The sequence below is a fragment of the Salvia hispanica genome, chromosome 3 (assembly GCF_029641045.1).
Source record: "Salvia hispanica isolate PSC_SH4W2 chromosome 3, Shi_PSC_v1, whole genome shotgun sequence".
NCBI classification, from domain to species: domain Eukaryota; kingdom Viridiplantae; phylum Streptophyta; class Magnoliopsida; order Lamiales; family Lamiaceae; genus Salvia; species Salvia hispanica.
In genome coordinates, this window is record NC_142694.1 from 2,708,544 (window position 1) to 2,733,817 (window position 25,274).

The 25,274-nt window shown below is 38.1% G+C and overlaps 4 protein-coding genes across 7 annotated transcripts; 3 read left to right on the forward strand and 1 right to left on the reverse strand.

The window, feature by feature from the left end:
- The first annotated feature begins 403 nt into the window (after window positions 1-403).
- Window positions 404-3,408, forward strand: LOC125215227 (protein indeterminate-domain 7-like). Its single transcript, XM_048116587.2, has 4 exons — window positions 404-583; window positions 720-1,196; window positions 1,289-1,688; window positions 2,497-3,408. Exons 2-4 carry the CDS (start codon window positions 1,019-1,021, stop codon window positions 3,218-3,220), a joined length of 1,302 nt encoding a protein of 433 aa, XP_047972544.2. The 5' UTR covers window positions 404-583; window positions 720-1,018; the 3' UTR covers window positions 3,221-3,408.
- A 5,424-nt stretch (window positions 3,409-8,832) lies between these two features.
- On the forward strand, window positions 8,833-13,690 carry LOC125211850 (ATP-dependent zinc metalloprotease FTSH 4, mitochondrial). 2 transcript variants are annotated; one of them, XM_048111791.2, is made up of 7 exons: window positions 8,833-9,121; window positions 9,656-9,740; window positions 10,270-10,542; window positions 10,708-10,944; window positions 11,039-11,166; window positions 11,504-11,980; window positions 12,262-13,690. In XM_048111791.2, the coding sequence occupies exons 1-7, from the start codon at window positions 9,095-9,097 to the stop codon at window positions 13,171-13,173; spliced, it is 2,139 nt and encodes a 712-aa protein (XP_047967748.1). In that variant the 5' UTR covers window positions 8,833-9,094; the 3' UTR covers window positions 13,174-13,690. The 2 variants fall into 2 exon arrangements, with proteins under 2 accessions (XP_047967748.1, XP_047967749.1); XM_048111792.2 differs by having other exon boundaries at window positions 11,042-11,166.
- Window positions 13,691-16,655: 2,965 nt separating this feature from the next.
- On the forward strand, window positions 16,656-20,985 carry LOC148929944 (ATP-dependent zinc metalloprotease FTSH 4, mitochondrial-like). Of its 3 annotated transcripts, none has more exons than XM_089068096.1 (7): window positions 16,656-16,929; window positions 17,541-17,625; window positions 17,997-18,269; window positions 18,455-18,670; window positions 18,767-18,894; window positions 19,245-19,721; window positions 19,945-20,985. In XM_089068096.1, the coding sequence occupies exons 1-7, from the start codon at window positions 16,903-16,905 to the stop codon at window positions 20,866-20,868; spliced, it is 2,130 nt and encodes a 709-aa protein (XP_088924222.1). In that variant the 5' UTR covers window positions 16,656-16,902; the 3' UTR covers window positions 20,869-20,985. The 3 variants fall into 3 exon arrangements, with proteins under 3 accessions (XP_088924222.1, XP_088924220.1, XP_088924221.1); XM_089068094.1 differs by having other exon boundaries at window positions 16,657-16,929; window positions 18,434-18,670; XM_089068095.1 differs by having other exon boundaries at window positions 16,659-16,929; window positions 18,434-18,670; window positions 18,770-18,894.
- Window positions 20,986-22,172: 1,187 nt separating this feature from the next.
- On the reverse strand, window positions 22,173-23,428 carry LOC125211851 (bromodomain protein (DUF761)). Its single transcript, XM_048111793.2, has one exon. It carries the CDS (start codon window positions 23,310-23,312, stop codon window positions 22,473-22,475), a length of 840 nt encoding a protein of 279 aa, XP_047967750.1. The 5' UTR covers window positions 23,313-23,428; the 3' UTR covers window positions 22,173-22,472.
- Window positions 23,429-25,274: the final 1,846 nt, after the last annotated feature.

Sequence of the window (25,274 nt, forward strand, 5' to 3'; positions counted from 1 at the left end):
TAAATTTATGTTTGTGTGTGATATTAATTATCTCATTTTTATTAAATTGATTTTCTATGGGTAGGAAAGAATATTTATTACACATTTCCGTGAGTACATGTCCCCTCAGATCCTAGTTGGAATAATTAGTTAATCCACCCATTAATTCTACATAGAAAACATAATTAATTGCTAATGAATTCTATCAAATCAAGAGGGTCAAATTCACTAATTATTACAACAAAAATATACACTGTCACTGAAAAAAAAACAGCCACTTTTTGTAATACCATCAGCAGTAAAATAATTAAAGTCATTTTTAGTTAATTGCTTACAATTATTGAAGGAGGAAAAGAAAACAAAGGATAAGACAAAGTGAAACGTATGAAATGCCTGTTGTCTTAATTGGCCTATGGTTTTTTTCGATGTAGAGATGAAGAAATAAAAGATACCTTCTCATCCACACCCTCTCTCTCTCTCTTTCTCTCTCTCTCTCTCTACTGTTTTCATATGTATGGCTTCTTTCGAATCTTGTTGTTCTCAGCAACAGTCGATGTTTTTATTGTAAAAGCTTTTGGATTTTTGGAGCTCTACCAATTTCATAGTACTATTTTTTTTTACCCTTTTTCTATCATTTCTAATATATATATACACAATTACACACACGAAAACGTATATATACACACATACATGTGTGTGTGTGTTGATTAATTTGATGATTTTTTTTTCTCTCTTTCTAGGGTTTGGGAATTGAAGAAAAAGAAGAAGAAGAGAGGCATGATGAATTTGGAGTGAAGAAAGCTTTTTGATTGACCTTTGTGTAATAGGTTTCATCACTTTTTGTGAAACTTCTTTTTCCCAATTTAGGGTTTTCTTTAATCTCCAAATAATATTTGATCATTGCCACTTTAGAAATCATTGAAAAAGAAAAGCTGAATTTTCTTGACTCTTTAAAAGGTAGAGGTAGTAGTAGTAGGCCTTTTAGATTCACATACACCACAAAAATTTTTAAAAAAAATTATTTAGGAAGGGAAAAAAAATGTTACAAGGCAATGATTCTATGTCGAATTTAACTTCGGCGATATCGAATGAAGCAAGCATCAATTCGAGCTCAAATGGTAATGAAATGGTTGGAGGTACAATCCCACAGCAGCATATGTACAACCCCTCACAGCCTCCTCCCAACAAGAGGAGAAGAAACCTACCTGGCAATCCAGGTACAATAAAATTAAATCTCTCATAACTTTTTTTAGTAATTTTTATTTAGAATAATTATAGTGAATTTAGCATCCGGATCGAAAAATTTTAGATCCGGACGCGGAGGTGGTGGCGCTGTCGCCACACGCGCTGATGGCGACGAACCGGTTCGTGTGCGAGATCTGCAACAAGGGCTTCCAGCGGGAGCAGAACCTGCAGCTGCACCGGCGGGGCCACAACCTGCCTTGGAAGCTCAAGCAGAGGAGCAGTAAAGATGTGGTGAGGAAAAAGGTGTATGTCTGCCCCGAGCCGAGCTGCGTCCATCATGACGCGGCTCGGGCCCTGGGGGACTTGACTGGGATAAAGAAGCATTTCTTTAGGAAGCACGGCGAGAAGAAGTGGAAGTGCGAGAAATGCTCGAAGCGGTACGCTGTCCAGTCCGATTGGAAGGCCCATTCCAAGATATGCGGCACCCGTGAGTACCGATGCGACTGCGGTACCCTCTTTTCCAGGTAATCTAGATTCATTATTATTTCGATAATTCTATGCAGCCACATTATGACTTACCTCGCACCACACTTTTTAAACAAATTGCAAATTAATAATTATAATTAATTCTCAAATTTATTTAATTATTATATACTATTGCCTCCGTCTCGCATTAACTGTCACATTTACTTTTCTGCAAATGTTAATAAATAGTTAAAGTGGAAAAATAGTACTAAAATAAGATAGAGAATAATGTAAAGAAAATTATTCTCTACCTTATTCTCGATTTTATTTATTTATTAGTATCATTTTTACAAAACGAGTGCAGAGAAGTAAATGTGAGAGATAATGCGGGACGGAGGTAGTAATTTTTTAAATTTGGCTAATTTTTATGTTTTGAAATAAAAAAAAAAAAAGAATTTTTTGATAGAGTGGGGTGTGGGGGGTAGGGAGAGTAAAGCAAAACTAATCCATGGCTACTTTTCTGCTACAAAAGCAAATTGCTGCTAAAAAATGATAGCTGAAACACAAAGGAGTTGACGATTTTACTGAATCAATGCGTGTTGTGTGTGAGAGAGAAAGTTAGAGAGAGAAAACACACATGCACATAGCAGCAAGAAGCAAGAAAGCAAGCAGAGTTGTTTTCTCTTTTGTTGGAGATAATTTATGATGACATCCAAACAGTGTTATAGTACTATTTGTATTTGGAGAGAGAGAGAGAGATACATATATTGTTATTACTACTATTCTCTCTTTCTCTCTCTAGCTCTCGTTTTGTTCCCTTTGTTGTTTAGCGCCTTGTTTGTTTTCATTTGTTTGTATGCTTCACAGGCGCGACAGTTTCATCACGCACAGAGCCTTCTGCGACGCCTTAGCCGAAGAGAGCTCCAGAGCCATCCCCCAAACAGGCCCTAACCATCATAACCCCCAAATCCACCCCTTCCAAAACCCTAATTTCCCCCAACTCAAGCAAGAAACCCTAAATTTCACCCTCCCTCCGTGGCTCTCCGTCCCGGAAAACCCCTTCCCCGAGACCCCCAGCCTCGCCTTCTCAGCCGCAGCGCCGTCGCTGATGTCAGCGACGGCCCTGCTCCAGAAGGCGGCGCAGATGGGGGTTGCAATGAGGGGGAAAATGCCCTACTTGGGGCCGGACCACGAGGACCAGACTAATATCCTCGCGGCCCGGCCCCATCATCAGATGGGCGGCGGACAGGGCTTCAGTGCGGCCTCGTCCGCGGCCCTGGCGCCTCGGGACGAGTTTGCGGCCGCGTACGAGAATATGGCGATGGCGGCCGCCTCGACGAGCGGGTTTCAAGGGTTTGAGGATAGTTTCAATGGGATGTTCAATGGGAAGAGGAATTTGGAGAGCTTTCAACAAGGCGGTGGCGCGGCCGGGGCCGGGGGCGGACGAGGCGGCGAAGACGGGATGACGAGGGATTTTTTAGGGTTGAGGGCGTTCCCGCATAGGGATTTTAGCAATATGGCTGGGCTTGATCAAATGGGGAGTTCGACGACGTCGTTTGATCATCAAAATCAAGGGCCATGGCAAAGTTGATCAATGGTTTGGATTTTGTACTAATGTTTTCGTGTGTCCCTATTTAGGGAGGGATTTTGGTTGGTTTAGTTTTGATGTTTTTGTTGTGTTAATTTGTTTGAATTTTGGAAATAACTCTAAGAAGAGATAGTTAAACATGTTTGTTTTTGTTTATTGCAATTTATATGGACTTGTTTTGATCGACGATACATATTTGTTAATTAGTATAGTATTTTGTGTGTGCGCTTGAATCTTATTTAGGCTTAGTTGTTTATCAATCTTCAAGTCGAAATTGTTTGTAATATGAATTTGGTATTAATCTAATTCTCTCACACCCTTATTTCTTGATCTATATACATAGAGAGAATATTGAATAGTTGCATTTTATATGATTGAACCTTTTTATTTTTAATTATACATTTTTAGTGTGTATATGATCGTCACGCGAACTTTCGTATAATCATCAATTTTTTGTAAGGGCATCCACAATGGGACGCCCTAAGCGATGCCACGTCAGCATTTTATGCTCCTCCCATTCCACCTGCAGTGGGACGGACTATAGTCCGCCCTAAGCATATTACTTCTATTTTATATATAATTTATGCAAATTTATCAAGCAAAATAAAAAAATAAAAACAACACAATTAAGGCAAATCCTACATTTACTTAATTAAAAAAAAGTTACAAAATAAGAAATTAAAAAAAAAAGTTAAAAACTAAGAAATAAAAAAAAAATAACAAACTAAGAAATTTAAAAAAACGCCCCATCGGATCGTCTAGAGTAGTCCCAACCTCCGGCTAAGGCCATCGATCATCCGCTGGATGCCTTCTCTTTGGCGAAAACCGGATCTTCCGAAACATCAATCCAACATCTCGTCAAGACGATGGATTCGGGGTCGGAGTAGTTCGTCCTTCCCGGGGCGAACTCTTCACACACCTCCGTTGAAGGCAACTTCTGGGCTCGTGCCTTGGTCCGCTTCTTCTTGGCGGCGGAGCCAGACGTGGCGACGGCGGAGAGAGCGGCGGCGGAGGGGCGGTGGGGAGAAGGCTCCATGTCGGACAGCCCGTACGAGTCGGTGTTGGTGTCGAATGGCCGGTATTCGTCGGGATCCAGGGACGGATCCAGGAATGTAAATGGAAGGGGGCAAAATTATATGTACAGATAATTTGAGAGTTTAAGAAGGGGCAAATATAAAGAAATTTTACAAATTTTACAAAATTATTAAATAAAATAGTATACATCAATATATTTGAGGAGGGGCATTTGCCCCACCTAGTAATACATTACATCCGTCCCTGTTGGGATCTGTACCCGACCATCGTGCACCACCGAACATCGGACTATTCGGATTTGGGTAATCTCCGGACATTTTGCTTGAAATGTAGAAAATGTAGTGTGAATTTGAGAGTGAAGAGAGTGAAAAATGAAGTGAAAATGAGAGGTATATATAGGTTTTGAAAATTGAATAAAATAATAAAAAAAAAACGGAAATACGTCGCATCGTGCATATCGTCCACAGTGACGGACGATGGGGTATCCTCCGCACCTCGTCCGCGGACGATGTATGAGGCGCGGATGATGGTTAACCCATCGTCTGCACCATTGCGGATGCCCTAAGGTTAATGAAGTTAAAATGGCTACAACTATATTTAAATTTTAATTTACACTATGACTACGTGCGATTTTCTATTATAATATGTCGTTGAGTGTGTGGGATGATGTTTCCATATGAATAAATATGCATGTGACGTATATATACAGACTATATACGTATGAAATTAATTTGACGCACTCGACTCATATAATTTATAGAGATAATTATAACTTTATAAGAACACACTAAAAATTTGATATTACTATTTAATTAAAAACAAGTTTAATCAGCATGTGATCTATAATTGTATGTGATCATGCATTATACATAGATATGGAAATAAAAATAATAGAGGCAAGTTGATGAATTATTTGAAGAACTTCAATAAAGTTGATTAATTTATTGACTATATATATTATATTGGCATATTTTTATTATGCTCTGGCCATTTATCAAAGATTCTATTTGAGCTGAAGCATATGTATTTGTATATTACTACAAACGTGTCGAGCTTATGCAAGATAGTCCCTGTATTATATAAATAATTTTAATAATTATTATATACAGTAATTATGTTTTATAACACGACACAGAGACAGGACAATAAACAATCATAATGATTTTATTATGCGTGGATCGGACTTGTACATAAACTGTATATATATAATATACTTATGTGTATATAGAAATATTGGACATTATAGTTTTTGTGTTCTTTTGTAGAACTCGAATTTCACTATTTCGATTTGGTAATTTAACACCAAATAATAATACACAGATTCATGAATATATTCATTATTTATTTATTATAGAATTGAATGCAATTTCTTGTCATTTTAGCGACATCAATCGATACAATCTCTTCTATGTAGTAATTCGAAATCCATTATTTTCCTTTTCTAAATTTAAAAGTACTCCTGGGAAAGGAAACAATTACTTGAATGATGAAGTAAATTATTTGAAATATAACACGAGTCACACACATAACATGGTCCATGGACGAAGGTAAAAATAAAATAAAATAAAAAGATATCCACAATTTATTAATTTGTAGAAGAAACAAGATAAAGAGTCATAGCTGTTGTTACCATCACATTCTGGACTATCCTATTGAGTAAGATTCTTCTAACATTTGTACCACTTTCATGCCCTAAGGTTCACATGTTATTTGGGGTCTCATATTTCGTACACATGCCCAAAAAATTTGTTTTGTTAGGTATTATGTATTTAAATTGGACAAATTGGCGGAAAAATCATTAATTCAGATAAAATTCTGACTCTGTCCCAAAATTTTAATATTCAATGATAAAAGATTAAAATCAATGAATTTTGACATTTCTCTCAACTTTTTCGAGGTCTGATTCGAATGAAATTGTATATAATGTGACTTCCGAAAAATCAACGAGATTAACAACACCCGTGAATATTATCATTTCTTCAACACAATTAACAAATAACCCAACCATGTCATCAGTTAAATATTACGAATAGAAAATTTTAGCCCGTGACATTAATTATTGATAAATGTTGAATGCTTGTGTAATAAAATTTAAAGAATCGGGAAATTATTGAGCAAAAAGTTTGTTTTGAGACATTTTTTTAGAAAGACATTGTTTAATGAAGCTTCATATGAGTTCCATACTGGTATCACTACTATCTTACTCCATTTTAAGATTTAACATGTTCCACGATGCTTCATATGAGTTGACAATCAACCCAAACCCATATTGTGTGAGTTACATTACAACGAAATAATTAACTACTTATGTACACATGATTTTAATAACTGGGCCAGAATGGACAAGGCTTATTTTTTGTCTTAGTCTTGATCATTTGCCCACATATAAACATTATAAAAAAACACTATAGTACGTATCAACGGGTTATAGTGCAGCTGACATCGCGGAGTTATGGTGACCTTGATGTTTTAAGTTCAAACCACAGTACGTACCAACGGTTTGTAGTGCAATCGGCAGCGCAAAGCTGAGGTGACCTTGAAGTCTTAAGCTCAAACCCGATCAAGCAGGATTAATCAAATGCCGCCAAAGACGGCTTCGATACATATATATTTATAAATTTTTATTATACAACTCATGTAACACCCCAACGATTCGCCGACTTTTTATTAATTAGTTGAAAGAACGTATATTTTTTTTTCAAGTAAGGTTTAAAATAATCAAATGCCGCCAAAGACGGCTTCGATACATATTGGCTTCGATACATATTTTTATTATACAACTCGTGTAACACCCCAACTTTTCGCTGACTTTTTTTTAATCAGTTGAAAGAAGGTACTCCCTCGTTCCCTCATAGTTGAGGCGAAACTTTTTGGCACGGAGTTTAAGAAAAGAATGTTGAGTATGTTAATTAAATAGCTAAAAAAGTAAAAAAGAGAAAAATGTAGAGAGAATAAAGTAAAAAGTGAATAAAGTAGAGAGAATAAAGTAAGAGAGAGTAAAGTAAGAAAGAGAAAAAAGTTACTATATGTGGAAATGACTCAACTATGAGGGAACTTCTCGAAATGGAAAAATGACTCAACTATGAGCGAACAGAGGGAGTATATTTTTTATTTCAAGTAAGGTTTAAAATATAGACTAGGGCTTGATTGGGAGTATGTTTTGGGATGAGCTTGCGTATTTGTTGGAGAAGACAAAGTCAGCTTTTTTATTTCATTTACAGCCCAATCACCACTTGTATTTCAGTTACCACAATAGAAGAGAAACAGTATTCAACGGTAAGAGCAAATGTCGGCTAAATCTCAACAAAACTTGAAATAAACCACATATCTCGAACAGAGAGAGATATAAATTGGGAACAAATTGAGAGAGACCGATAGATGATGATGATGATTAAGAGAATGTATCCGATTCCAGCAGCGGCTACGGTGAACAGTCTGAATTTTGAAGAGAGGAAGATGGAGAGGTCCGAATTTGGGGAAAATCGATTTTGGGTAATACAAAGAGGAGAGGCCGAGAGAGATGAAGCCGATTTGGGGCCGAGAGGGTGAGTGTCTCTTCTTCGATTTTGGGCTTTTTATTAAAGTGTTGGGCTGTGAAAGTTGAGTGGGATGAAACTATTCATGTTGGGCTAAGATATACTCCTCCGTCCCCCAAAATTCGTCACCATTTGATCCGGTACGAGTTTTAATAAATGTAATAGAAAGTAAGTTGAAAAAGTAGAGGTCTACTTTTATATATTAGTTTTAAAATAAAATGTGAGAGAGAATGAGTTACTGGAATGTGGGGTCCATTACCAAAATGGTAAAAGTGAAAGGTGAAAATTTTTTAGGGACGGACGAAAAAGAAAATAGGTAACAAATTTTCAAGGACGGAGGGAGTACTATAAAAAGAGATAGGAAGCTCGGGCTGCTGTGAGAAGAATTAAACAAAGGACGAACACTACATTTTAGAGTGGTGGAAAATTTCAGAATTTTCTAAGAATATCGAAGGGTAATATGAACATCACTTGTAATACATGCATTGTTTTAAATGATTTTTGCATGCTATTTGAGAATAAAACTGAAATACAAATTGAGGATTTTCTTTTTAAATAATGACTATATTCTAAGTATGTTTTGACATGAAAAAGGTGTGGAATATGTTTGTTTTGCCATATGTTTTGACATGAAAAAGATGTGGAATATGTTTGTTCTGCCATGTTTTTTTGTTTTTTTGTGTTTTTATCGGACGTATATGAAGCGGCTTTGTATATGTTTCATCAAATTTAGGTATGACTAGTCAATAGGTCCTACTAGTGTACACTTCGTAGATCGTAAACATATCGTGGAGTATGTTCAAATATAATATAATAGTAATGATGTTGATGGATAACACGATGAAATGTTTTAGCGTCTTATATCTTTTCAAAGATAGAATCCTGAGGTCACTTTGTTAATGAAACTTATTTTCATTTGCATTTGTAATGAATAGACCCAATCAAGAAATTTTAAATTTTTAGAAATATCTTTGAATATTTCACTTCATTTTAAGATGAAGACCATATTTCACTAAATAAAACAAGGAGAGAAAAGTCCAAGGTGCGCATTTTAACACGATGCCCATTTTAGCAACGAGCAATAACTAATTTCGGAGAATATAGCGATATTGTCCTCGCCCTCTCTCTCTCTCTTCTCCGTCACGCTCTCTCTACTTCTCATTTTTAGATCAATCCATTTGCCCTCCAATTCGTGCTCGGTTACCGATTATATAGCTGTTTGAAGAGTGTGTGTGTTTTATTCATTTAACATTTTCCTGTTTTCACCGTTTTTTATTTCTGAGTCTGTTGTCACTGTTGGGGAAAGATGGTACTGAGACGCCTCATCAATCAGGTCAATTGGATTTATTTGTGTTCATATTTTTATGTATTTCCATGGATTATGTATTTCGGTGTGAGTTTTTAGCTCTGTTGTAATTCGTTGCACTGTGAAATCGAAAACCCTAATTTTAGGGTTATGCCGCGTGATTGGTTTTACTACCGTTTGGGTGGATTTCTGTGATAGGCGAATGAAATCGTGAAATCCTTGTTGACTTCCAGAAGAATATCTCGATTGTGCGGTTTTAGATGAATTAATGAATATGCATATATTGCGATCGAGTTAATCTTTGAAAAGATGTTCTTTAATTAGGTTGCAGAACAAAGAATGAAATTTTATAAGCCAATATCGATGATTTACTTTCACACAAGTTTAGGATTTTGATGATTATTTGTCCTTACAAAGTTCTATTTTGATGTAGTGTTATCGGTGCTTTGTTATTCTAGAAGCAATCGTCTTTGTGTGGGATTTGTTGTGGTATTTGTTTTGTTTTAGAATGAGTCGCTTCACTCGTCTGTACTTACATGACAAATGCATTTGTGGCTTCAGGTCAGAGGACATGAGTCACAGTTGAGGCAGCTGGGAAGTTTGGCTGCTCGACCGTATCAAGCTTCTCCTTATGCTAAGGGAGGAGGTATGCACCGGTCCTTTGTTGCTAGTATTATTAGATGAAATGGATCGTGATGCATCTGATTCCATTTAGGCTGATTTTTTTAATTTTGAGCATATATGATTGGGTTGGTTCAGTGGCATAGGTTTGGAATTGGTTCGTACTGGCATAGTTTTCACAATCATGGAGTGCTTGCTTCGTCATTATTCGTATGAGGTGTTTAAGCTCCATAATGATCCAATGAGATTATTTGATAGGGACTTCCTATTTTCTTTTTAATATACTAGGCTATTGGTACATGAATCAACGATAATCATCTATCTTTCAGCTTACAAATGTTGAATTTCTTTATTTGAGGCTTTCCTATTCCTTTCTTCCATCTACAGCTTGCAATTTAGTACTACAAGGCATCTCAAGGTTGAACCATTATTGCAGAGTCTAGATGTGTGTATTAAAGGACAATTTTAATAGTGGTGTTGGTCACTTATATAACTCCATCTGCCATTGCATACCCATGTTTGTGAAGCTTTAATGCTTTATTTTTCTTTTCCAGTGCACAGCCTTTCGAGGCAAATGGGAACAAGTACCTTAGGAAAGCCAAGTCTCTTTGGTAGTCTAGCTCGTAGATTGCGTGATACAGAGGGATCAAGTGATGCTGCATATCTTAAAGAGCTCGCTCGTCGAAATGATTCAGAAGAAGTCATAAGGCTGTTTGAGAACACACCATCATTACATTCTAATCCATCTGCTCTTGCTGAATATGTCAAAGCGCTTGTTAGGCTTGATAGACTTGATGAAAGTGAGTTGTTTAGGACATTGCGCAGAGGTGAGCTCCAAAGAACTTCATCCTCCACAACTTTCTAAATCAGCTTTATGGACATTCCCATTTGAATAGGCACTACCAATTGAGCTCTTTCCACATATGACTTCAAATTAATCTAAAAGACCTACCTTTTGTTTTAATGCACCTTTCTTATATCCTTGATCTCAGGAGCTGCTAACACATTGGCAGATGAAGAAACCAGTGGCACTCTTTCAGCTTTCAGAAATGTAGGGAAATCTACAAAAGATGGGATTCTTGGTACTTCAAGTGCTCCAATACATATGGTGACTGCTGAAGGAGGGCAGTTCAAAGAGCAGATATGGCGTACTATCCGTGCTTTAGGTTTGGCCTTCCTCCTTATGTCAGGACTTGGTGCGCTCATCGAGGATAGAGGAATTGGTAAAGGTACTAATATATCATGTTAAGAAGTGCTTGTTTGTACTACTACTTTTCTGACTGATTTATGTGTGTCCGAGCTCTCATAATTGGTTGGCCTTAGCAGGACTTGGTTTACATGAAGAGGTGCAACCCATTATGGAATCAAATACAAAGTTTAGTGACGTGAAGGGAGTTGATGAGGCAAAATCTGAGCTGGAAGAAATTGTTCATTACCTCCGTGATCCCAAGGTAACTGCATCATGAGCCTATTATGGATGTGCAGTACACAGACCGAGATGTGTAGATACCTGGAAAAGTAATCCTTACATCTAGTGTTTTATCAGCTTGTTATATGTTTATAGCCTGATATCCACCCTGAAGTATGGTAGATAGCTGTCTCAAGTTAAGATGACTTGTTACTTTGAATTTTATTTACATTATGTTGGCTTTTACCCCATTCTCTCTTAATCTACAGAATGATGCTTAGTATTCACCCTTTATCGGGAGAAGGGTTGGTTTAGGGACATCCTTTTGCTAGGTTATGAAAGGTTTGTTGATTTCATGGTGATTATCTTGTTCATTGCAGCGTTTCACGAGACTTGGCGGCAAGCTTCCAAAAGGTGTTCTGTTAGTTGGCCCTCCTGGCACTGGGAAAACTATGTTGGCAAGAGCCATAGCCGGTGAAGCTGGAGTTCCATTCTTTTCTAGCAGTGGCAGTGAATTTGAGGAAATGTTTGTTGGTGTTGGAGCACGTAGAGTGAGGGACCTGTTTGCTGCTGCAAAAAAGAGGTCGCCATGCATTATTTTCATAGATGAGATAGATGCCATAGGGGGGAAGCGTAATGCGAAGGATCAGCAGTACATGAAGATGACGTTAAACCAGTTGCTGGTTGAGCTGGACGGCTTCAAGCAGAACGAAGGGATTATTGTGATAGGTGCAACCAATTTCCCAGAGTCCTTGGATAAGGCACTGGTGAGACCAGGAAGATTTGATCGCAATATTGTTGTGCCAAATCCTGATATTGAAGGGCGGAGGCAGATCTTGGAGTCACACATGTCAAAGGTAACAAGGTTCCGGCTGGAATTTTCTTGATGTTTTTGAAATGTTCTTTGTATCTTATTTTGCTAATTTGGAATATGTTGTTGCGGCATCTAAAATCAACCGTAGCTTCTATATGGTAATAATCTGTAATACCCCGCCAATGTTAAGAGTTACTAATTGATTTGCTGTGATGCATATGCAGGTGATGATAAATGCATCATGAATTTGAAAAGAGTAGTTGTATAATTTGATTATCTAGTTTCTCTTGTTAAACTAATGCAGATTGTTTATGCATCTCACAGGTTCTCAAGGGAGAGGATGTCGATCTAGAGATCATCGCGAGAGGTACCCCAGGTTTTTCTGGTGCGGAGCTTGCGAACTTGGTGAATGTCGCTGCCATTAAGGCTGCTATGGATGGCGCCAAAGCAGTGAGTATGGCTGATCTTGAGCATGCCAAGGATAAAATCCTGATGGGAAGCGAGCGCAAATCTGCAGTTATATCTGATGAATCACGCAGGATGACAGCCTACCACGAGGGCGGTCACGCCCTTGTAGCTATGTTCACCGATGGGGCGTTACCAGTGCACAAAGCTACTATTGTTCCACGGGGAAATGCTCTTGGGATGGTCTCTCAACTACCGGATAAAGACGAGACCAGCGTATCAAGAAAGCAGATGCTTGCCCGTCTTGACGTCAGCATGGGCGGTAGAGTTGCTGAGGAGCTGATTTTCGGGGAAAGTGAAGTGACCTCGGGTGCATCAAGCGATCTGGAAGGTGCAACCAGAATTGCAAGAGCAATGGTGACCCGTTACGGCATGAGCAAACAGGTGGGCTTTGTCTCCCACGACTACAACGACAACGGCAGGAGTATGAGTACCGAGACCCGACTCCTCATCGAGCAGGAAGTGAAAGACTTGCTCGAAAATGCTTACAACAATGCCAAGACCATCCTCACGACACACAGCAAGGAACTCCACGCACTTGCCAATGAATTGCTCGATAAGGAGACACTCTCAGGTGCTCAGATTAAAGCGCTACTCGAGAACGTTAAAGCTCAAAATACGCAGCAGCAGAAGCAGCAGCAGATTGTCACGAGTACGAGTAGTCCCCCGCCAAAGCCCTCTCCACCGTTACTTCCCAATCCAGCCGCCGCAGCAGCTGTTGCTGCAACTGCCGCAGCCCAAGCAAAAGGTCCCGCCCCGGTGGCACCTTAATTGGGCCTTTTTGCTCGACCTAAGGACGTTGGTAAGACTATGTTGAGACAGTTCGATTGTGTTTATGGTTAAAACTGTACATGCAAAAACTCAAGCAAGAAACCCCTAAATTTTACCCTCCCTCTGTGTCTCTCCGTCCCTGAAGCCCCTCTCCCGAAACCCCAGCCTCGCCTTCTCGGCTGCAGCGCTGTTGCTGATGTCAGCCATGGCCCTGCTGTAGAAGGCGATGTAAATGGGGAAATGCCCTAACTGGGGCTGGGTTGCGAGGATAGTCTGATCCTCGTGATCCGGCCCCGGCCCCATCATCAAATTAGTGGACAAGGATTCTGTGCCACCTCTTCCGCGGCCCTGTCTAATTAGGTTTCATGGGTTTGAGGATAGTTTCAATGGGATTGAATCCTAATTAGGCTTCGTTAGTATTTAATCTTCAAATTGAAGTTGATTTGTAATACGAATGTGTTAGTCTAATTCTATCCCGTCCTTATTTCTTTATCTATACATAGAGAGAATTATTCAATTTTAGCCTTTTTTTATATGGGAAAAAGAAAATCGTATCCATGTAGATAAAAAAGTAGTAGCCATTTATTTTTAAATTCTACCTTTTTAGATACTTAATTATATGAATAATTCATACGAACAGTGTATATAAGACTGTGAAACGAATTTTCATATCATCGATTTTTTGTAAATTAACGAAGTTAAATATATACGCACAGCCACACACACACATGACATATATATGGACTATATACATAATGAATTAATTTGCTGCACTCGACCCATACTCCATAATATACAAAGATAATAATAACTTCATAACAACACAAATTGAAATTATATTTAACTAAAAAGCATGTTTAATCAACATGTGATTATAATTGTATATGATGCATTATGCATTGATATGGAAATAAAAATAATAATAGAGACAAGTTGCTGAAATATTTGAAGAAACTAGGTTAATTTATTGAATATATAAATATTATAGGCCTATTTTGTATATGCTCTGGCCATTTAGCTAAGAAACTATTTGAGCTGAACGTATCCAGCTTATGCAAGGTAGTCCATTATATTATATAATTATTTTTTTGATTTTATTAGGCGTGGATCGGAATGGTATATAAACTGTACATGTATAGTACTCCTTCGTCTCATAAGGTACGTGTTAAAATTCTAATATCTTGTCCCACATCGGCTTGGTGATGATCCTATCTCTTATATATAAGGATGTATAACCCTCCCCCTTATGAGGCCTTTTAAGGGGTGAGTGGCCTATTTCTAATATGGTATCAGAGCAGGGCCCAAGTCGATGATGGTTTATCTCTTTATCTCTTCTCTTGCATACCCACGTGATGGAAGTCCGATGTGTCATTCCGGCCCACACGTGAGGAGCCGTGTTAAAATTCTAATATCTTGTCCCACATCGGCTTGGTGATGATCCTATCTCTTATATATAAGGATGGATAACCCTCCCCCTTATGAGGTCTCGTCCCATATCGGCTTGGTGATGATCTTATCTCTTCTATATAAGGATGAATAACCCTCCCCCTTATGAGGCCTTTTAAGTGGTGAGTGGCCCATTTCAAATATGGTATCAGAGCGGGCCCAAGTCGATGATGGATTATATCTCTATATCTCTTCTCTTGCCTACCCACGTGATGGAAGTCCGATGTGTCATTCCGGCCCACATGTGAGGGGGCGTGTTAAATTCTCTAAATTCTGTCCCACATCGACTTGGTGATGATCCAATCTAATCTATATAAGTGTGGATAACCCTCCCCCTTATGAGGTCTTTTAAGGGGTGAGTGGTCCATTTCTAATAGTACGCACTCTTTTTTTAGTCCGTCCAATAAGATTATGCACTTTGTTATTTTGGAAACTTTTTACTACTATTTAATGAGGTGAGATTCATTTTTCACTAACAATGCTTTAATTACTTTATTTTTTTTAATTTTTTTCTTACTTTACTAATTGTAGATTAAAACTCGTATCAACTCAAAATTATTTTTCTTATAGGACAAAGGAAGTACACGTGTAATGTATAGATATATTGGAAGTTAGTGTAGTTTTTGTGTTCTTTTGTAGAACTCAAATTTCACTATTTTACTAGTAATTCGCTATTTCAATTAATTAGCTACACACAATAGTAATAAACGGATTCACGGATTATGAATATGTATACATGTTATCAAATTGAAATTATCTAGTCATAATTATCTTGTCATTTTAGTGACATTAAACGGTGCAATCTATTGTTTTAGGAGATTAAGTGTTCTAACTCCATTATATTCCTTCACTATATAAAAATATAATTTAAAAAAAGTCCTGGGAAAGCAAACGAAAATATGAAATAATTTCTTTGAAACGACAGTAAAAATAAAATAAAATGAAATGAAAAGATATCCACCTTTAGTCAAGTGAGAGTACAAGAAACGAGATGGAGAGTCACAGTTTTAGTACCATCACTTTATTGAGTCGGATTCTTCAAACATTTGTACCACTTTCATGTCTTAAGTTATATTCACACTTAACATGTTCACATGCCCCAAAAATTAGTTTTGATATAACACTCCCCTTGTCCCCGATTAAGAGTCACATTTTGACCGGACACGAGTTTTAAAAAATGTAAAGAGAAGTTGGTTGAAAAAAGTTAGTGGAATGTGAGACCCATTTTCTTATATTGGTTTTATAATAAAATGTGAGTGAATTAAGTTAGTGGAACGTGGGACCTACTTACTATTTATGGTAAAAATGAAGTGCGACTCTTAATTGGGGATGGATCAAAATGGAAAAGTGTGACTCTTCATCAGGGACGGAGGGAATAATATATTTAAATCATGTAAACAAGCGAAAATATTACTTCCTCCATCCATGAATAAGAGTCCCGTTTTTCCATTTTGGTCTATCCACGAAGAAGAGTCCCGGTTCATAATCACTATAAATGGTAAAGAGACCCTACATTCCACTAACTCATTCTACTCACATATCATTTAAAACTAATATATACAAATGGGACCCATATTCCACTAATTTTCTTCCACCCACTTTTCTTTAAACCTACGCCATTTAAAAGTGAAACTTTTAATTGTGGACGGAAGGAATATAAATTTGAATTATAATCTGACTTGTCCCGAAATTTTGATATTCAATCATAAAACCAATTAATATAGACATTCCTCTCAATTTTTCCATAAGGCCTCATCTGGCAGATGAAATTGTATCTAACGTGACTTCTGAAAGTAACATCCATTAATTTTATTATCATTCTCAACTGTGTATGCTAAATCAACAACAACACTGTATTACAATAGAAAATTTAACTTTGTTATCGATTATAAAACTATATTCATAACTAGAATAATAATAACTGTTCAAATTTTGGTTTTTTCCTTCGTAGATGTAACTTTTTACCAGGGGAATGCAACTTTCATTTTCATTTGCATTTACAATAAATAAACACAATCAATACATTTTAATTTTTTTTAAAAATATCTTTGAATAGATCAATTCATTTGAAAGAAAAATCAGGAAATTCATATTTCCCAAAATAAAATAAGGAGAAAATATCGTTCTCTCTCTGTTATTTTGGATCAATTCATGTGCCCTCCAATCCGTGTTCTGTTTCTGTTACCAGTTTGAATAGTGTGAAGAGTGTGTGTGTTTAATTCATTTTACATTTTCCTTTTTCACCATTTAATTTTTTGGGTTAATTGTCACTGTTGGAGAAAGATGGTACTGAGGCGCCTCATCAATCAGGTTTATTTGCGATTATATTTTTATGTATTTCCATGGATTATGGATATTTTGTGTGAGTTTTTAGCTCTGTTGCAGTTGCATTGTGAAATCGAAAACCCTAATTTTGGGGGCTATGTCGTTCGATTTTAGCGTGATTGGTTTTACCATTGGTTGATTTTTTTGATTGGCGAATGTAATCTTAAAATTCCTTGCTTCTTAGATTGTGCGGTTTTAGATGAATTAATTAATATGCATATATTGCGATCAGTTTAATCTTTCAAAGATTCTTTAATTAGCTTGGAGAAGAAACAAAGAAAGATATTTTATTAGCCAATATCAATAATGATTAGCTTTCACAAAAGTTTAGGATTTTGTTGATTATTTGTTCTAAAGTTCTTTTTTTTAATGGTTAAATGAATATAAATTTAAAGGCCGCGCCACGGAGGACTTGAACCGAGAGCTTTGACCTCTCTACCGCTTGTCCAACTATCTCACAAAAAAAGTTTATGTATTGATGTAACGTTATTGGTGCTTTGTTACTCTAGAAGCTATTGTCCTTGTGCACGATTAGTTGTACATTCGGTACATTTCACTCGTCTAGACTTACATGACAAATGCATTTGCGGCTTCAGGTCAGAGGACATGAGTCACAGTTGAGGCAGCTGGGAGGTTTGGCTGCTCGACCGTATCGAGCTTCTCCTTATGCTAGGGGAGGAGGTATGCACCAGGCCTTTATTACTAATTAGTCAGATATAATGCATTTTGATGCATATCTTTCCATTTGTGCTGAATTTTGAGCATATATGATTGGATTAGTTCAGTGGCATAGCGCATAGTTTGAAATTGGTTCGTGCTAGCAAAGTTTTAGCACTCTAGAAGTGCTTGCTTTGTCATTATTCATATAAGTTATTTTAGCTCTATCTACGGCTTGCATTTTAGTACAAGGCACCTCAAAGTTGAACCGGTATTGCATTGTCTAGAGATGTGTGCATTAAATGAAAATTTCTAATATTGTGGTTTTGGTCACTTATATAACTTCATCCGCCATTGCATACGCATGTCTGTGAAGCTTTATTTTTCTTTTCCAGTGCACACGCTTTCGAGGCATATGGGAACAAGTACCTTAGGAAAGCCAAGTCTCTTTGGTAGTCTAGCTCGTAGATTGCGTGATACAGAGGGATCGAGTGATGCTGCATATCTTAAAGAGCTCGCTCGTCGAAATGATTCAGAAGAAGTCATAAGGCTGTTTGAGAACACACCATCATTACATTCTAATCCATCTGCTCTTGCTGAATATGTCAAAGCGCTTGCTAGGCTTGATAAACTTGATGAAAGTGAGCTGTTTAGGACATTACGCAGAGGTGAGCTCAAAAGAACTTTATCCTACATAACTTTCTAAATCAGCTTTATGGACTTGCAATTTTGAATGGGCACTACCAATTGAGCTCTTTCCATGCATGACTGCAAATTCAGCTAAAGACCTACCTTTTGTTTTGATGCACCTTTCTTATATCCTTGATCTCAGGAGTTGCTAACACATTGGCAGATGAAGAAACTAGTGGCGCTCTTTCGGCTTTCAGAAATGTAGGGAAATCTTCTAAAGATGGGAATCTTGGCACTTCAAGTGCTCCTATACATATGGTGACTGCTGAAGGAGGTCAGTTCAAAGAGCAGTTATGGCGTACTATCCGTGGTTTGTGTTTGTCCTTCCTCCTCATGTCAGGACTTGGTGCGCTCATCGAGGATAGAGGAATTGGTAAAGGTACTGATATCTACTATTTTAATAAGTGCTTGTTTATACTAAAATCCTTCTGACTGATTAATGTGTGTTCGAGCTTTCATAATTGGTTGGCCTTAGCAGGACTTGGTTTAAATGAAGAGGTGCAACCCATTATGGAATCAAAAACAAAGTTTAGTGACGTGAAGGGAGTTGATGAGGCAAAATTTGAGCTGGAAGAAATTGTCCTTTACCTTCGTGATCCCAAGGTAACTGCATCATGACCCATGAGCCTATATTATGAATGTGCAGTACGCAGAGTGAGAATTTGTAGATACCTGGAAATTGGAAAAGTAATCCTTACATCTAGTGTTTTATCATCTTGTTATATTTTTATAGCCTGATAGCCATTCTGAAGTATGGTAGATAGCTATCTTAAGTTAAGATGACTTGTTACTTTGAATTTTATTTGCATTATGTTGGCTTTTACCCCATTCTCTCTTAATCTACAAAATGATAGTATTCACCCTTTAATTTGAGAAGGGTTGGTTTAGGGACATGCTTTTGCTAGGTTATGAAAGGTTTGTTGACTTCATGGTGGTTATCTTGGTCATAACAGCGTTTCACGAGACTTGGTGGCAAGCTTCCAAAAGGTGTTCTGTTAGTTGGCCCTCCTGGCACTGGGAAAACTATGTTGGCAAGAGCCATAGCCGGTGAAGCTGGTGTTCCATTCTTTTGTAGCAGTGGCAGTGAATTTGAGGAAATGTATGTTGGTGTTGGAGCACGTAGAGTGAGGGATCTGTTTGCTGCTGCAAAAAAGATGACGCCATGTATTATTTTCATAGATGAGATAGATTCCATAGGGGGGAAGCGTAATGCAAGGGATCAGAAGTACATGAAGATGACCTTAAACCAGTTGCTTGTTGAGCTTGACGGCTTCAAGCAGAACGAAGGGATTATTGTGATAGGTGCAACCAATTATCCAGAGTCATTGGATAAGGCACTGGTAAGGCCAGGAAGATTTGATCGCAATATTGTCGTGCCAAATCCTGATGTTGAAGGGCGGAGGCAGATCTTGGAGTCTTACATGTCAAAGGTAACAGGGTTCCGGCTGGAATTTTCTTGATGTTTTTGAAATTCTCTTTATATCTCATGTTGTTAATTTGGAATCTGTTGTTGCGGCGTCTTAAATCAGTCTATATTGTCATAATCTATAATAACCCGCCAATGTTAAGAGTTATTGATTTGCTGTGATGCATATGCTGGTGATGATAAATGCATCTTGTTAAACTAATGCAGATTGTTTATGCATCTCACAGGTTCTCAAGGGAGAGGATGTTGATATAGAGATCATCGCGAGAGGTACCCCAGGTTTTTCTGGTGCGGAGCTTGCGAACTTGGTGAATATCGCTGCCATTAAGGCTGCTATGGATGGCGCCAAAGCAGTGAGTATGGCTGATCTTGAGCATGCCAAGGATAAAATCGTGATGGGAAGCGAGCGCAAATCTGCAGTTATATCTGATGAATCACGCAGGAATACAGCGTACCACGAGGGCGGTCACGCCCTTGTAGCCATGTTCACGGACGGGGCATTACCAGTGCATAAAGCTACTATTGTTCCACGGGGAAATGCTCTTGGGATGGTCTCTCAACTACCGGATAAAGACCAGACCAGCATATCAAGAAAGCAGATGCTTGCCCGTCTTGACGTCTGCATGGGCGGCCGAGTTGCTGAGGAGCTGATTTTCGGGGAAAGTGAAGTGACCTCGGGTGCATCAAGCGATCTGGAAAGCGCAACCAGGATGGCGAGATCAATGGTGACCCGTTACGGCATGAGCAAACAGTTGGGCTTCGTCTCCCATGACTACAACGACAACGGTAGGAGCATGAGCACCGAGACCCGACTCCTCATCGAGCAGGAAGTGAAAGACTTGCTCGAAAAGGCTTACAACAATGCCAAGACCATCCTCACAACACATAGCAAGGAGCTCCACGCCCTTGCCAATGAATTGCTCGACAAGGAGACGCTCACAGGTGCTCAGGTTAAAGCGCTTCTCGAGAATGTAAAAGCTCAAGATACACAGCAGCAGAAGCAGCAGCAGATTGTCACGACTCCGAGTAGTCCCTCGTCAAAGCCCTCTCCACCGTCACTACCCAATCCGGCTGCTGCAGCAGCGGCAGCAGCAGCTGCTGCTGCAACGGCCGCAGCCCAAGCAAAGGGTACCGCCCCGGTGGCATCGTAATCGGGCCCTCGTGCTCGACCTAAAGGACGTTGATAAGACCGATGGACCCTTTGCCTAGAAAAGTCCATCTTGAACTTTTGATTTATCATTCAATTTGTGAAAAGTAAGTTTCACCTATTCGTAGTAGTTTTACAGGCAATTAACATAACCTACTCAAAAACGCAGCAAAACAACAAACATTCCATAATTAGTTATAGGTTTTCCACTCAATACTTCATTTCAGAAGTGATTTCACTTCAAGAAAATAATCGATTTTGTTATTATCCATATAGAAATATAGATTTCCTAGTATTAATATTTCAAGAAATGCAGTTCAACTCCAACATACTCACTCCGTCCCATAAAAATATGGGACAATGGATATGGCACGGGAATTAAAATAAAATTGGTAAAGTAAGAGAGAGGAAGAAAATGATTCGATAAAGTTGGTATCCTATTTATTACTCATTCAATATTTTGTGAAAAATATGGTGGAAACTCCAACATCATGCAACTTATGTTTCTATATTTCTATAGTTGAATCATGAATGTTTCCATATTTCTGTACATTTCATATCTAAATGTCCAAAAACTCTCCCTTCCTAACAAATACACAAAGACAAAGTTGTTTTGTTATGTCATCTCAAACCTAAGATTTGGGACAATAAAACTAATCATAGAAGTAAAATCTCTTCTAATGGTGGGGCCATGTTGGTCAAATAGTAAAAAGTATGATTTGTATTTGTCTCCACCTTTTTATCATCTTTAAATCCCTATTGGACCACAGTCGATAGTGGCATGGCATCTAGTAATTGCATTTATAGCAACATTTATATTGCACATGCCCACTTTATCCAATTTCAAAAATTATCATAGTAGAATTATTTATTCTCCAAACGGTATTTTACCCTCATCATATGCACCGACAATCATGTTATATTTCACTCGATATAGCATCAACACATCTATACCATAATTATAGCAATATCTCTCCCATTAAAATAATCTCATGATTTAATCTTAAAGAAATAATCATAGTAATGACTAATGACAATCAAACTACATCTAATTCAATTAAAATATGCTTTCCCCATTGCTGAACAAACCCTATGCATAAAGAACAAGTAAATTTACTCTTTTAAGTATCAATTTCTTGTAAAATTTGAAATAAAAAACTCATTCAATTCAAGATCAAGCTACAAAAGAAAATTCATGGAGTTCCTTTGTTTTACACTTTTACTTAAACTGATTCAATTTTTTTCCCATTTCGAAATGAAAACATGTTCTCTATCACTAAAAGAGCAAATACAATTATACTATAGTAATTAAGAATAATTAGCCGTCCATTCACCTAACCACATGATCACTACAAATTGAATGCAAAAAACACCAACTGAAATTACCAAAATACCCATCCCAAATTCAAGCCACCACCACAACACAAAGCTCCAACTATCCAACCACATGGTAATAAGACACCATCAAGATCCAAATTCCACCATCACAATTTACTCCAACAAATCCAAAAATTACAAAAGAACCCCACAACTTAACATAAATCCCAGAACAACCCCTCAAAATAATTTTTTTTAACTTTTTTTTTTTCCATTTTTGGTAAATCAAATTTACCTCCCTCTTTCAATCATGTCCTTGTACCTGATAATCGAATCCAGCCGCTGCAGCTTCAGCTGCTGCTTGAACCGATTGATGAAGTCGTCGGCCTTCGCATCGACGCCGCCCTCGTCCGCCGCGGCGGCGCGGCCCTCCCTCGCCGTCGCCGGCCGCCGCGCCTCCACGATGTCCCCCTCCTCGAAGTGGTTGAACGGCGACTTCACGCTCGCCGACTTCCGCATCTTCGCCGCCAATTTCGCCGGAATCTCGCCGCCGGCGGGCTTCGTGTCGGATTTCGTTCTGTTGAAGTGGCTGCTGCCGTCTTTATTGAGCTGGCTGTAAACCTCATCCATGCTCATTTCAAGACTCTCACTCTCCGCCTCGTGGGCCGCCTCGAAATCGGCAAAGATCGGAGCTTTTTCCTCGAAATCGAAGTGGGCCTCGGTTTCCCGGCCGGTTTGGGCGGCGGCGGCGAGGTGGGGCGGCGGCGATTCGTGTGCAGCGGATTCTTGGGATTCTTGGGGGTTGGGGAAGAAGTAGTGGGAGGCGAAGTGGGTGGTGTCGGAATCGGGGATGTGTTTGTGGAGGAGGGAGGAGTCTTGGGGGGGAGGGGAGGAGAGGAGGTTGATGGATTTGAGGCGGTGGAGGAGGGAGGGGGATCTGGCAGTGGAGGAGGGAGGGGTATTTTGGGAATTTTGGGGATTTGAGGGGTGGGAGAAGGTGGAGGAGGTGAAGGCAATGGTGGCGATCATGAGGTTGAGGAGGAGGAAGAGGACTGTGGGAGTGAGCCAGCTGTTCATGGAGGCCCAGAGGGATGAGGATTGGATTGCAGATGCTGCTGAATCTTCCAGCATTGTGGCTGCTTCAATTGGTGGAGAGAGAAGAAAGACTGTGTTTGAGGTTGATTGGGGGAGAGGGGTTGTGAGATTTTTGTTTGTGGGAATAGGGGAGATGGATTGGATGGTGAAATGGTGTATAGCAGTGGGTGGTTAAATAAATTAAAGAAAAAAAAGATATCCTTTCATCATACTCCCTCCGTCTAGACCTGCCCAAGGTTTATCAAACCGGCGGTTAAAATCGAAACCGTAACTGCCGATTACGGTTCGAACCGAAACCGTGAGAATTTATCCGAACCGAAATCGTAGATTTTTGAACCGTGGTTCGGTTCAGGTTAAAAAAATTTCGAACCGAAATCTTGCCGGAACCGTCGGTTCCTAGCGTTTCCAAATCGGAACCGTGAAAAACCGCCAGAAAACCGTGAAACCAAGCCGGAACCGAAAAAAATCGGCGGTTCGGAACTGTGAAAAACCGTCGGAAAACCATCAGTTCGGAACCGAAACCCGCAGTTTTGGAACCGGAACCGTAACCGCGAAACACCCTCGCGGTTCGGTTCCGGTTCAACAATTTTCAAAACCGAAATCGGCAGTTCCGAACCGTGGGCCTCTACCTCTTTCCACAAAAAATAGGATAATTGGTGAATGACACGAATTTTATTGTAGAATTGGTAAAGTAAGAGAGAAGAGAAAAATGTAAGGGAAAAGGAGAAAAAGTAAGTGATAAATAGTGTTAGTGGAATGATGTGCATGATTATTATTTGTTGAAAACTTTCCATAAATGAATGTGCTCTATTTTTTTTGGACGGTCAAAAATGGTAAATGTGTCATGTTTTTTGTGGACGGGGGAAGTATTTAATTTCTGTTAAGTAACGATACTCCCTCCGTCCCAACTTAATTATCACTCTTAGAGTGAGCACGAATTTTAAGAAATATAAAGAAAAGTTGATTGAAAAAATTAATGGAATATGAGAGACACTTTTTTTATATTGGTTTATAATAAAATGTAAATGAAGTGAGTTAGTGGATGTAGGACCTACTTACCCTTTATGATCAAAATGAAGTGTGACAATTAATTTGGGATGAATCGAAATGGAAAAGAGTGACAATTAAGTTGGGACGGAGAGAGTAATTAATAAAGTGGGGTATTATTTACTGAATTATGTGAGTGAATAATGATTAAAGTAGAAAAATAAGAAAATAAAAAAATATATAATGGAAAAAAGATAAAGTAAAAAAAAGGTTAAAATAAGATATTAATATTAAATATGTTGATTTCTATAGAAAAAGAAAAATGAGAGGATTAAAAATAAATGCGTGGGGTACAGTAGTAGTTTATTTTTATTAATGTTTTACATTTATTTGAGTGATCTTATTCGTATTATTTGATTTGTGGCAAAAAGTAGACAATAATCGAATGTATTTTCAGTGAAGTATTGAAAGTGAGAATCTTTGTGAAAGACTAGATCCGATGATGGAAATATGCATATGATATTTCAGATTTAATTATCGTGTGAATTAAATTATATGATCATTAAATTATCGAATTTTAATGTATATTATTGTGCAATATAATTTAATTCACTTAATCAAATCCTAATTGTTTAAAATTTCAAACTTGAAATTTAGAAGTAGAGCTTCCACTAGTACTCCTACTAGAGTGCGAGCACAATGATATAAACATTTCAAAATGAGACCTTCTCTTTAGAAGAAAAATACCAAATGTTGTTAAATAGCCATAATATTGTTTTTTTCCTTTTTCAATAGTCAATTGAAGTGTTCTTTTATTTTATTGCAGGGCGTAGTATTGATAATTAAAAATAGATGAAGAGAATAAATATCACTAACATAAAGTTGGACAAAATGATTCTGTTGTGGAACTTTTTACTTGAAATCAATGTCACTTCTTTTTTATAAGGCAAGGTATCTCCTATCTTTATTTTGTTTGGTAATCAAAAAAAGAATATTTTTTGTTTCGTAATG

Excerpts from the sequence above, each read along its gene's own strand:
- LOC125215227 (XM_048116587.2), top strand. The coding sequence starts at position 1,019 with ATGTTACAAGGCAATGATTCTATGTCGAATTTAACTTCGGCGATATCG. Across the intron at positions 1,197-1,288 it reads AAACCTACCTGGCAATCCAG|ATCCGGACGCGGAGGTGGTG; the intron begins GTACAATAAAAT and ends GAAAAATTTTAG. Across the intron at positions 1,689-2,496 it reads TGCGGTACCCTCTTTTCCAG|GCGCGACAGTTTCATCACGC; the intron begins GTAATCTAGATT and ends TATGCTTCACAG.
- LOC125211850 (XM_048111791.2), top strand. The coding sequence starts at position 9,095 with ATGGTACTGAGACGCCTCATCAATCAG. Across the intron at positions 9,741-10,269 it reads TCCTTATGCTAAGGGAGGAG|TGCACAGCCTTTCGAGGCAA; the intron begins GTATGCACCGGT and ends TTTCTTTTCCAG. Across the intron at positions 10,945-11,038 it reads GGATAGAGGAATTGGTAAAG|CAGGACTTGGTTTACATGAA; the intron begins GTACTAATATAT and ends GGTTGGCCTTAG.
- LOC148929944 (XM_089068094.1), top strand. The coding sequence starts at position 16,903 with ATGGTACTGAGGCGCCTCATCAATCAG. Across the intron at positions 16,930-17,540 it reads TGAGGCGCCTCATCAATCAG|GTCAGAGGACATGAGTCACA; the intron begins GTTTATTTGCGA and ends TTGCGGCTTCAG. Across the intron at positions 19,722-19,944 it reads TGGAGTCTTACATGTCAAAG|GTTCTCAAGGGAGAGGATGT; the intron begins GTAACAGGGTTC and ends TGCATCTCACAG.
- LOC125211851 (XM_048111793.2), bottom strand. The coding sequence starts at position 23,312 with ATGCTGGAAGATTCAGCAGCATCTGCAATCCAATCCTCATCCCTCTGG.